The sequence below is a fragment of the Hippoglossus hippoglossus genome, chromosome 7, assembly GCF_009819705.1.
Source record: "Hippoglossus hippoglossus isolate fHipHip1 chromosome 7, fHipHip1.pri, whole genome shotgun sequence".
NCBI classification, from domain to species: domain Eukaryota; kingdom Metazoa; phylum Chordata; class Actinopteri; order Pleuronectiformes; family Pleuronectidae; genus Hippoglossus; species Hippoglossus hippoglossus.
This window is the reverse complement of record NC_047157.1, coordinates 9764024-9777144: the sequence shown is the minus strand read 5'-3', so window position 1 is coordinate 9777144 and position 13121 is coordinate 9764024. Positions and strand designations below refer to the sequence as shown.

At 41.2% G+C, this 13121-nt stretch overlaps 1 protein-coding gene across 2 annotated transcripts in view; it reads right to left on the bottom strand.

The window, feature by feature from the left end:
• Nucleotides 1-2560: 2560 nt before the first annotated feature.
• The window catches only part of sema3h (sema domain, immunoglobulin domain (Ig), short basic domain, secreted, (semaphorin) 3H), a 211619-nt gene continuing 201058 nt past the window's right edge, over nucleotides 2561-13121 (bottom strand). Inside the window, exons 9-18 of one of the 2 annotated variants that reach the window (XM_034590539.1) lie at nucleotides 12446-12515; nucleotides 7932-8076; nucleotides 7726-7815; nucleotides 7283-7412; nucleotides 7059-7147; nucleotides 6623-6664; nucleotides 5684-5838; nucleotides 5061-5122; nucleotides 4305-4447; nucleotides 2561-3545 (exon numbers count right to left, since the gene is read on the bottom strand). In XM_034590539.1, the coding sequence (XP_034446430.1) occupies nucleotides 3081-3545; nucleotides 4305-4447; nucleotides 5061-5122; nucleotides 5684-5838; nucleotides 6623-6664; nucleotides 7059-7147; nucleotides 7283-7412; nucleotides 7726-7815; nucleotides 7932-8076; nucleotides 12446-12515 (1391 nt within the window). In that variant the 3' untranslated portion in view covers nucleotides 2561-3080. Of the gene's footprint in view, nucleotides 3546-4304; nucleotides 4448-5060; nucleotides 5123-5683; nucleotides 5842-6622; nucleotides 6665-7058; nucleotides 7148-7282; nucleotides 7413-7725; nucleotides 7816-7931; nucleotides 8077-12445; nucleotides 12516-13121 lie in introns of both variants that reach the window. The other variant, XM_034590538.1, reaches the window with a different exon arrangement.

The following is a 13121-nucleotide window of genomic DNA, read 5'->3' as shown; positions in this document are numbered from 1 at the left end:
AAAACGCAAAGGAAAAAAAGATTACAGTATACAAAGACCAACAAACACACTCGTTAAATAAGTCTTGAAACCTGAAGGAGAGCTTGAAGCGTTTCCCCAAAAACCTGACTCACAATGTGCGAAACAAGGATTTTCACTCCAGATTAATTAACAAATAAATAGGCAGAAAGTTAAATAGACTTAGAACAAGTTGTGATGTTTAACATTTTAACATTAAGAACAAATCACAATTTACTGCTTTGCAAAGTCAGTGAAGTCGCACAGATCCTCTTGATGTTAAGCACTTTCTCATGGTCCAACTTTGTATAATGATGATGGCTTCTTTATTACACAGTGGCCCACTTCATCATTTACAGCAACATGTCTTTACCAGCTGGAGCTGCAGGAGGAGCAACGGATCACTCCACTTCTTCAAAGTCACACTCGGCCCATTTTTGGCCCTGAGCCGTAGTTTGAGAAACATGCATGATCTGTACAGAGTCTTGTCGCAGTTCAGTTCAAAGTTAGGTCCATTTTCAAACAGTGTTCTCTTGTCCATGCTGTATCCAACATGACTGGAAATCTTTTTTGACGATTCAGTGGAGTTAACCGTCACCACCTTAATAACATAAAAATATTTTGTCCAATAGAAACAGAGCCACAAAATATTCAGGTTGTACTTGTTTGAATTTTTTTTACTGTGTTCTACTTTATATTGTTCTGTACTGTAATCTTGGATCAAGCTGGCACAAGAATTTCCTTCCGGATTAATAAAGTCTTATCTCTTATCTTATCTTAAACTGCTATTTTGAATATTACCAATCAAAACAGTACTTTGTGGTTTGCCAAAAATGTCTCAAAGAGCTCAGTCTGATTATGACTTTTATTGAGTTACTATAAAGGCCTGATTGTGCCTCATACATTAGCAGCGACATTTTGTTTCAGCAACATAATTTTGTTTCAGAAACTCAAGTAGCAAAAACTAAGATGTGTAGATTTCTCTGTAGACTGGACATGATGTGCAGACGTTACTTTTGTTGCACAGAAAATAAACCTGAACATGTTTCTTACATCTGTACACTGATGAAACAAACCAATACTCAAAATAGGACTGAGCATTTTTTCTGACATTATAAAACACACCACATCCACCTTTATTTGGCTCACCACACCTGTGCTGAACAGCTTTTTGCTGCGTGGCATAAAATAAGTGCAGCTATGGACTGAACCAAACACAGAGGAGAACATAATGGAAACTTCTCCTGTGGTGCGTTTGCACGGCAGCAACACACAACACTAACGACCTGGGAAAGTAGATCTGCAACCTCATCAAAGCGGTCGCTGCCTTTCATCTTTATGGTCGCGGTCAGTAATCTTGTGGTCAGACTCCACCTATCTCAACAAACCAAAAAAGGCTCTCGTTTTAGGTGAATTGCTGAAGGGACTTTATGTTAAACTGTTACATATCCAAATTCAGTGCTATTCACAATCTAAATCATCACTTTTTCAAAGTTGCTGCTCTGTTTACATTACATTACATTTATAGCTAATAATTTAAGTCTGAAGATTTTAGCCCTTTAATTATCAATCACTGCTGATAGTTTTCCACAACAAACTGAGATTTTATATATATTTCAATAATGTATCTCAACAATGCTGCTTGTGAGCAGCCGATTTTCAGGCTACATCCATACAACTACTTTTTTGTTTAAAAACAGTAAAACGATCTCTGTCCGCAAAGTGTTTTGACTCTGAATCAGTTTTAATGCTTGTCCATACTAACACTCCTGAAAACGCATATAACATGACCACAATCTATGTACACTGGGCATACATCTGTGAACATGTGCCAGTGAACATAGATTGCTTGAAAAGTAGCTCGTCTCCTACACATGTCAGCAGTTGTATCATTGCAAAATACAGAATTTAACTGCACATTAGCTGTTAGTAAAGACAACAGGGTCCACAACACTTGTAATTGATTATCCATGTTGCGTTCTACCCTGGTAGCCGAGGCTAATGCCAGTTGTTTTCTTACAGAAGGGGGTCATTTGATAGAAGCCTGACAAATTAGCAAATATGTTTAACCGAAAAGACCCGGTCAGCAAGCGGTTGCAAGCATCTATGTCAATGTTTTCAGACATCTCAGTTTCTGCCCATTCAGATTACAAGGCAGCGCTTAAAATTTCAAAATAAAATGGTGCCAGACTCTCCAACTCTTGAGAAGTATGGACACCAGGCGTATCCGCCGCAGAGCTGATACATTTTCAAACAAAGTAGTATGGATGTAGCCTCAGTTCTCCATTGACGGATGGAGTATATTTGAAATTTGAGCTCAACACAACAGAAAGTTGGAAAAATGCTTCTTGCAACTGCAATTAAATGACCTTTAACCAAAATGATGCATTTTTCAAGTTTCTGCACATGAAAATCAATGGAAACCAGTGTCTGCCTGGAAGGTAGGAAATCAATCGAAAAACATCTGTTCTGTTTTGGAGCATAATTGACATTATGTGATTTGTAATTAATGGGCAAAAACATTCAGAAAACTGGTGGTCCTTTAAGACAGCAATCATTTCATATGGGTTGGATGATATTTTTTTCAAATGCAAAACTTCTGGATTAAGACTCCTATTTTATGTATTTTTCTGTAGAGAATGTAAATTCAAAGCATTCCTTTTACACGTCCTTGCCACGAGACCGAGTCAGTCAAACTGAGTGATCTGGACATGCTGCTCATCCTTCATTCAGCATGCTTCGCAACCTCTATGTGTAATCTACTTTTCTTCTGTATTAAGTCTTTGTCCAGGTCAAACAGTCTTTGCTGTTCACATCCTCCTGTACATACTTCAGTTCTTTGTGTAGCTTAGTTTGAAAGTTATGAAAAGTAATGAAAAGATGCCATTTTTATTTGTAGGTAAGTGCATGCTCATGACGTAGTCTCTGTACATACAGTATGTGTGTGTCTAAGTGTATTAAGTTAAGTGTGTGTGTGCGTGTGTACATGTGTACATGTGTCTATGTATGTGTGTGTATTCATGTATATGTAACATAAATGTGTGCGCGTCACTGGAAATCCTCCCTCCTGCTCCGCGAAACATTCAGGCGCTTCTTGGCGCCCTCTGCTGAGGCTTGCTCCTGCTCTTCCTCCCTGCTGCTCTTCCTCCCCCTGCTCCTCCTCCTCCTCCGCGTCCTCCCCCGTGCTTGTGCCTTTCTCCTCTCTCTTTCTCCTTGTTTGGCTCCACCATCATGTCACCATGACGACGGTGGTTGCGCGGGGGGCGGTATCCCAGGGCCTTGCAGTGCTGGCCGAGATTTCCCGGGTGAATCAGCGCCATCACGTCCTCGTACCAGGGCTTGGGTCCCCTGCTCTGATAGGATGAGCTGGACCAGGAAGCGAAGAGGTGGTTGGCAGAGGAGCTCCAGACAGCGAGACGAACAGTGACGGCGGTCCAGTGGTAGCCATGCTCCTCCACCTGGCAGTGGTAGACACCGCCGTGAGACAGCTCGGCTCGACGAATCAGAACACCCCGCTCGATAACCACCAGCTGGTCACCTGTTACCACCTGAGTAGGGAGACAGATTAGATGAATGATGAGTGCTTCACCCAGTGCTTATATTTGGCAGAGAGTCTTGATCACCACCTGGTGGCTGGCTGCATTATAGGCCATAAACCCTGCCTCCTCCATGTTAGTGGATGGGAGTTCTTATCACATTGATATTTATTCTAGTGCTGAGGATGGTATCTGAACATTCAAGTGTTGGACAAACTCAAAACTACAATATACAAGCTGTAGGGATCATGCTAGCAAACCACTCAGCTCCCTCTCCCTAACCCTGGTACACTCCACCCAGGAGCGAGGCCACAGAGCAGCCTTGAAGGCAGACGGTCCTGGCCCAGCCCTGCACCGGGATCCTCATCATGTTCGCTGTCTCAGCAACTTGCTAACATGTGAGTCAACCATGAAGGCATTTAGTGTTAAGCCTCAGTGCGAGAGGAGCAGTTGACCAGAAGCACGTTTATACAATGATTGACAGCTGTGAGCTCCCAACCCTGACTTTGGCCTTCTCTGGTTGGTTAGAATGGAAAGAAAAACATATCAAGAATATCTCTGCGCTGGTGGCAAGCTGCTCAATGAGTCACAGAAGCCTTTGACAGCACCTCTCCGCCTCAAGATATATTTAGGTGCATATTTCCTCTAAAGATGTTAGAAAAAGTTTCACAAAGTTACATCATGTACCTATAAGATTCTCCTGTATTTATATTCTGTTTTAATATTTAAAAAGTTTAAAACACAAATAAAAAAAAGTATGTGTGAGGGTACCTGGTTTAGTTCAGGACTGTTCTCTCCAGCCTGTTTGTACCAGGTAACAGCAGCATGTCTGGATCGAGGGAGACACTCCAGGTAGGTGCTGTTACCCTCAGCAACCATCATCACCCTCTGCTCCGCCTCCACCTGCAGCACGGCTGAGAGACAGTGAGAAGAAGATGTGACAGCTTGGTTAACTGTGTATCCAACAGAGACAACAACAGAAACAAGGAATTTTTTGTTCAACCCTGATAAAGTATGATAGTTCTGCCCATTTGTTGGCGTGTTGTCATTTAACCTAAAAGGTTTTTTGTTTTTTTTAGGTTTAAATGTGTTTGCTCTCTTTTGCCAAAAGATTATTGTTTCTGTCGTTTTGTTATATTTTCTTTTATATAGAATTCATGGTCAAAAAGTTAATTCAGTTGTATTGGCGTGAGTTACCGATTATATATCCCAACTGGCCTGGGAAAACCAAGGGATCCCCAAGGAACAGCTGGAAAGCGTGGCCAGGGAGAGGGATTTCTGGGATACCCTACTTGGCCGGCTACCTTTGCAACCCGAGCCCAGACAAGAGGAAGACAATGGATGGGTGGAATGTATATACTTAACTATTTATTAGGCATTTAGTATGAGTATGTTTTAAGTTGTAGAGTTTTTATGTTCTCTACTTCTCAGCTATTTCAAATAAAACTTACTTTGATGCTGTTACTTTGCAAAGTATCAGTAAAGTATCAGTGAACAAACATGTTGAGCAGTGTATTGGTTCCTCACCTCCTTGTCTGACACACTGAGTGAGCGGATCCTCTTCCTCCCCTAAATGACGAGCATTCCTCCTGTGGAGAAAACGTAATAAGCTTAAGAAAGAATTTCAACCTTCAGGTCACCAAGCAATGCAATTACATCCTGTAACAGAGAAGTGTTACATGGAATCAACTGAAAACAACAGGAGTGTGGCAAAGTTTGTCCTGAATGTTGTGGTGCAGAAAAGATCACGGGTAATTAAATCTACTTGGGAGAATCAATTTACTTCACGAATTTAATGCCAATTGAGCTTTTAAATGTTATTAGATTTTGTGCGGCAGTTGAGATCTTGGCTTATGGTGAGTGGACGGTGGCACTGAGGAAAAGTTCCCCAAAAAGCATTGGCAACTGCGCATTTCATGGAAAGTGTTGTTCAATTGGAAAAAATACCTAAACTTTAATCAGAAAGATCTGAAAGATGTAATTGAGATGTAGCTTTGGCCGTGTTTCAAACTATAAACTATTTTGGTTTAAACCTGATTTAAGAGGATCAAATCCACATGTTTGTTATGCAGAGGGAAAAAAAGGAAGTTGTCAGTGATTTCCAGTAAACGGCATATGGTTCCGAGCAGATCTGTAGTAATTCACTATACCTGCGCACAGTGGGCATGTAGGGGCTGCAGGCGTGTCCGTCCCAGGTGCAGTAGGGATCTCTGGCCAGGCAGCACTCGGCGCACGCCTGACCGTACAACTCACACTGGTACAGGGCGAGCTGGGACACACCCTCCCTGGAGCCCACAAACAACCACTGCTGGAGGTGGAGGAGGAGGAGGAGACAAAGATAAATTGAGTCATAGGAACAAAGATGGTTGGAAAAGGGAGTGAAGGATGGTTGAGGAAGAGGGAAGGAGGAATGGAAGCAGCAAAGAGTAGGGGGGAGGAGAAGAGTTAAATAGAGAGCCATGAGAGAAAAGGGGGTATTTAGTTTTATCCCAAAATAAAAGAGACAAACTGACAATCAATAGCAACAGATTCATCCTCAACCTCTGAGTCACACATCTAACTCACAGTGTAACAATGTCAGTGTGGCCTGATTGTGTGTGTGTGTGTGTGTGTGTGTGTGTGTGTGTGTGTGTGTGTGAGTGTCAGATAGAGAGAGAAAGAAAGAGGGAAGGGGAGAAAGAAACAAATGTACTTTTTATCTTGAAGCTTTTAAGCTTTTTGGTGTGTTTGTGTGAAACCCAGACAATTTTAATAATGCAAGGTGTATTTCTGTGAGTGTGTGTGTGTGTGTGTGTGTGTGTGTGTGTGTGTGTGTGTGTGTGTGTGTGTGTGTGTGTGTGTGTGTAGCATCTCTTCATTACTGCTCTGACTGAGGTGGGGTAACCATAGCAACTGGTGATGAAGCTGTCCTTGGAGATATAAGGTGGAGATGTGAGTGATAAGTGTGATGTTGTGTGTGTGTGTGCTTATGTGCATGCGTACATACGTGCGTGCGAGTGTGTGTGTGTGTGCGTGTGCGTGTGTGTGTGTGTGTGAGAATATGGAAGTTTCAAAGAGAGTTTTTGTCTCCATCTCTTTTCATCTGTTACCTTTTTCTTTGAGAGTGTCATGGCTGTTACAGGTGATTTGTGCTGTGAACGAGAGAGAAGCAAACACATTAAGTTTAAAACTTAACAATAGATAGATAGATAGATAGATAGATAGATAGATAGATAGATAGATAGATAGATAGATATCATATGTAATGATTAATAAGTTTTCTTTTATTATTTGTATTAATTTTGTATGGAATGAACAGTTTGCTGCTGATACAGGTTAATTAATTAATTAAACCTTAAGCTGTCATGCTGTTTTAAGTGCAGACTGACTTGAAGTCTACTCTGCATTACTACTCGATAATCTAACTGATAAAAAACTAAGAGTACGTTTCAAATGTCTGTGAGTCAATGTTCAGATTGTACAGAAACAAAGATATAGTGGTTTGCAGTAAAATCTCTGGTACAACACTGTGTTTGTTTGTTGTACCTGAAAGACCTGGAGCTGCTCCAGAGTGACCTCATGACTCTGACCGTGTTCTCTGGGCAGATGGATGGCTTTCAGCACCAGACCAGAGTCTGCAGCAAAAAAAACATCACTTTTAAAAAGTTTTACTGTGAAACAAACAAACATCACATTTCCCCTCAGGGTTAAAGCACAAACCTAAACTTTTGAAAACTTAGCGAAAGAGTCCATTGCACACACTCTCATACCTGTGCCGATGAACAGAACGTCATAGGTGCCGTCCACCGCCTCCACTCTGTCCACCAGCAATTTGCTGAACTTGTAGTGGACACCCACTCTGACCAGGAGTGGGCGCTCTCCCAGTGGTAGCACATTTTCCTAGAACAATAAAGTTTTTAATTTCATACCAACGCATCCCATGATTTTACTGGACTTGTGATATGGACTTATACCTTATAACACTGATTTCTATACAATAGCTTTTTTGTAACCCATATTTCATTTTTTATTTTCTTCCTTTCTTCCTGTTATTGCCCTTATTTTGATAAACGATCACGTGACAAAAGTGTTTTTAATTGCCCTTATAACTTTGTCTTATGAAGCACTTTGTTACTTTGCTTTGAAAAGGGGTATATAAATAAAGTTTACTATTATATTATTATTATTAAATAATGTGAATCATTAGCCGAACCTGCAGCAGCGGGTGTGTCCTGCTGAAGAAGATGACGTCGTCCGGATACTCTCTGGTCGAACTGTAGCTTCCATATGTGCTGCTTGGACACTGACAGAGCGGTAAAGAGAGAAGAAAAACGTCAAAAGGAGACATTCACCAAACATGGTGTAATTTATTCAAATGAAAGATTTTCCAAATGAAAGATGTTTTGAAGTTTAACTTACAGTTCCTGGTCGTGGGTAGGGCACCTTGCCTGTAAACTCTGCCCACTTATACTGGGGCCCTTCCTTGTGTAAGAAATTTCCCTTAAAAGCCCGAACGACATCCTCCATCCGGTAAACGCACACAGCCGAACCGTTCAGAATATCACTGAGGATAAACAAGAAGGAAGGAAGGAAGGAAGGAAGGAAGGAAGGAGAGGAGTCATTAACAGCAACCTTCATCCAGCCTTCATGAGTAAGAGCATGGGCTGAGCATGGCTGCCATGGTCTCTAAGCTGTAAGTTAAAGAAGGATGTGATGTACTGTATGAAGAGCTCTGAGTCATTGTGGCTTTTCAGCTCAAACACACGTTGAATCTGCTCCAAACCAAAGTTCAGCTTGGATGAACACTCTGCTTTTTGCACATCAGTCCTGACCACAACATATCCCATCCACTGTAGTTAAGGTCATGGTTTACATTTTTGGCAAAGTGTGTCAGAGTTAAAGATTCCAGCCTTGTTTAATGGGCAGAGCTGCTAGAAACCGAACAGATAGACAGGCCGTGTTGCGATTGTGACGGTCACACAGTGGTTTCACTCCGTTTAGACAGCTGACACATACTGTGGAGTTGTAAAAATAATACTGTGACTGATTTATCAGGAATCTCTGATGACAACAACTGCAAAACTTCTGCAAAGCCGACACTGCTGATAGTTACATCCAAATAAAATCCATTGTTAACACAAATATACACAATAATACATAGTTTGCTAGTATCTGGATTCACTTGTTAACAAACGCTTCCAAACATCTCTAGAGAATCTAATTTTGGTGACTGACATGACGTGAAGCTGAGCAGTGAAGGTTACCGTCCTGTAATAACATATGGAGACTCCCATGTAAGAAACATGGGAGTCTTTCCTTTTCTGCCAACATTTCATGAACCTCAGATTTCCTGTCGCTGATATTTTCACTTCATCAAAAAACGTTTCTCAGTGCTCTCTCTTAAGAAGCATTTTCCTACTCACTATGCTGGATTTTAATCGAGCCCTTTTAGCTTTTTTCCAATGCGAAAGTGCCCACAAATTCCGCGATCCATCATCTATACGGATCACGGATTGGCTGACATTGGACAAGAGGCAGGGTACACCTGGAGGTAGAGAGGGTCCTTTTCACCTCTGCATTCCAAAGAGTCCTTGGTGAGCCCAAATGGCCCCTGGCAGCTGTGCATACAGTGTGAATGAATGTGAGTGTAAAAGGGTGAATGCAACTTGTTCTGTAAAGCTCTTGTTCTGTAAAGAGTGGTTGATAAGACTGGAAAAGCACTATTGAAATACAGGCCATTTACGGGTCGCCAGTGGATCAGGGCTGACGTACAGAGACAAACAACCATTCTCATCTCCAGGCAAATTAGGTTGTACAATTAACATAAGCTGCATGTCTTCGAATCCGACTCAAACCATGAACCTTCTTGCTGCGAGGCGAACAGAGTAGTTAAGAGAATGTCAATCAATGTCTAAATGTATTATTTCCAGAAGTTTTGGGTCTTCAAGTTTCCCCTTTCACTAACCAGAAATCCCCAAAGCAATTGCTCAAATTATGGTATGAATATTATTACCAGTGTTTGAGGACCATTTATGAATTGGTGGAAAAATTGACCTCCATGGACAGAAGGAGACCAAGGTTGTAGTTACTGAAAACCCAACCATAAGCCTCCTTGAAATATTCAGTGTAATTTACAACTCGCCATATTTTGATAATTGATCAAGTCTTAAATGTTGCTTAAAATACCCAAAACACACAAAAGAACATTATTATTATTGAATATGCAAATGCCTTATTAAATTAGAAGAAATATGATTGAATGAAAGCAATGAAAAACAATGACAAAACCTAAAAAACAACCTTCAGAATAGTAAGGCTCAGTCGCAAAAGAAATCCAATCGGCTGTGTCTAACACATTGCATGTGATATATGACAATGAATAAAAAAATAAAATAAAAGCAGAAATCCTCTTTTGGCTTCATGACAAGAGAAAAAAAAAAAAGTCACATGTGTGAAATCATAACCGCAGCCCAGAGAGAAGTTTCCATTCAGAAGGAATGACCTTTCTGCACTCTGCACTTCTGTGGTCGGGACCCCACCCCTGAGCGATGCTTTGGGTTTCTGTCTGATCCCCTCTCGGATTCCATGCACACTTTCCAAAACCCCAAAAACAAACCAACTCCCTGCTTGGCCACACCAAATGTTGTCATACTTCTGCTGCTACTGTGGAGCGCTGGTGTCCAGCTCTGAAACTGGATTATTCTCAGAGCATGTGGTGCTGTCAGTGAGTGGAAGATAACAAACTACAGGCTTTTACTCACTCGCTAATTTGTTCTGGATTTCCCTCACTTAATATTCTTTATCCACTTTCATTCAGTGCCTGTGTTTTTTTGTCTGTGGACTGTTTTTGTTCACCTGTTGTCTGTCTTTAACATGCATTCTGTTTTCTGTTCCTCTCTCTGTGTTTAAATGTCTGTCTGCCTTCTATCGTGTCACTGCTCTGTTCCAGATGTAACAAAGACTTTTTTCTCTCCCTCTCCCTGGGGATCAATAAAGTATTTCAGATTATGTTATGAATGTCTCTCACTCTAGATAGTTATTATTTTGCAGATACTAACAGAAAGCATATTGCATACATACTGTAATAAAGCCCAGTTCACTGCTGCTTCATATTTTCCATGTTTTGTCATGGATTTTAATCAAGTTTGTAGTTGCACAGCATGTAGTCTTTCTGGTTTGACCGCCGTATATTGGTAAAATCTATTTTGCATTTTGTCTTATGTACGTTTTTCTTTGATGACTTTCTTTTTCTCAAGGTCTAAAAGTAGCTTGAGGTCAGAGAGATGTTATGGGCTGTGTCTTGAAATGAGAGAGTTTGAGTCAAAAGGGTTGGAGTGTCTGAGGAAAGTATGATACAAGTCAAGATCCACACAAACACACACACACACACACACATTACATTACATTACGCTTTCATTTGGCAGACGCATATATCCAAAGCGAATTACTGCATTCAACATCTATGAGGGGCCATTTAGGGGTTCTTGCCCAAGGACACTTCGACATGCAGATGGGGAAGACTGAAGATTGAACCAATGACCTTCCTGTTGAAGGACAACCACTCTACCCCCTAAGCCATAGCCACCCACCCACCCACACAGAGTGTTGACATCATGGCTTAGATGTTCTCATGTCTGCCTTTCAATAGACTCATGATGACACACACTATAGGAAAATGCAGTTGTTGATTTTTTTTAACTATTTAAAGATACAATTTAATGAAAAGTAACTTTTTTCAACTCTTGCCAACCAATTCTCCACATCACAATATAACCCAGGTCCATATAAAGTTCATATAAAGCTGCATCTATATTTTATGTATAAATCCTTATCATTCACATCTTGAAAAGAGGAAGAGAGAAATCTCATAATTGCCCCCATGTCATCTGCCTTTTAATCAATGACTTTGATATTATATGACAGCTATTAAATCTTTAATTAAATGTCTCATTTAGACACTTGCAGTACCTACTGCTGCCTCTGGGGGCTGCAAAAGTGCATAACTGCCTATAGCCCAGGACACACTGATTACGTCTCATGTGTGAAACGTTTGGTTTTCCTTCTGGCTGCAATGAAAGCAGGTGAGAGGGGACACACTGCCTGTGTCAGAAGCTTCGATGTGTCATCTCGTCCTCGAGTTGGGGCATCTTGGCTATATTTCTTGTGTGTATATATATAACACTGCGACACTGCAGGTCTCTTTGGATTGTTTTTATTGTGATGATACTCCAAATGCAAACCGAGAGTGATTCCTGGGCACACGTACCAAAGCCCGGCAAGGGGATGGTTAAAAAATGTAAATACTCGGCATATTCATATAAAAATAAAGACACATAAAATATGAATCCATTTGTCGGTAAAAACAATCTTCTAACAATATTAGAACTGACACATTTCAGTATAGTTTCAATGTCTGGTATTTGGTGGACTCTCTCCTTCTGATTGAGGGTAAACTAATACCATGTGCTTAGTTTCAAGTTAGTACCCAACTATTCACTCTTTAGACCGCCATCATCCAAGGCAAACCCAGTGTAGAAAGACAGGGCTGGCAGTAACATGCTAGTGTCGTGGACAACCACGTGTGAGCTGCAGCAGTTTAGTATGGTAGCTGTCCCTGGTGTAATGCAGCTTGGATTCCTTCTGGTTTTAGTGGATCATGAGAGTCAATTTGGAAGACATCATGGCAACTATTCTTAATATATGGTCAGGGATTTTTGTGGTTGTTAATCAGGCTAAAAATTCAGTCCTTTTTGTGTCACTATGAGTGACTATGACCCAAATTTCTCCACCCAGTGGAAATTTATGACACCCCCAGTCCCTCCCAGTCATCACACCACTGGAATTTTTTGGTATCTACACAAGGGTGCGCAAATTGTAAACTATAATTTGAAGTTACTCAGCTCTGATGTTTTGTGTTTTACAGAGGAACCTACCTCGACGTGGTGAACAGGCCGTAGATGAGAGGGTTCTTCTTGTCTTTCCCCTGGAGGATAAAGATGTCCTCTGGATAGAGAGAATAAGGAATAAGAAAGGAACACAAGGAAAATGGATAAACGTTAGATACACCACAGTAGATATTCTAAATAAAAACCTTACCGCAGAAGTGATTCATTTGTTGTTCCACAGGTTTGTGTGTAATGTTCTTGAATCTGTGTAAGTGTCTATGCGTTTGGGGGTGGTATTTGGTGCTCATTAATTGTATGCCTGTGTGTGTGTATGCCTGTGTGCATCTATCAGTCTGACTGTGTGACTAATAGCATCGGGCGTGCTGGCAGCATGGCTGACTGGCTGCTTGTAATGAATCCGTAGCCATTAATAACCGGCCACAGTGGGAGAGCTGAGCGCTCAGTCCGCCACAGGAGAACGACACCTGCTGTCACACACACTAACACCACGCCTCAGCCTTCGCTCTTTATTTAAAACAAAATGGATCACATGTGATATGTTTTTCTCACTTTGGTGTTGCTGCGACTGTCGTCCCTCACACTGAGCAATCAGGTGGAGTGTGGATTTTCTCTCGTTCCATCTGTCTGTCTTTCTAACCTGATAACTCATAAACCATCGGACCAAACTTGACTAACTAGTGACATTTAATATGATGCCTCTTTG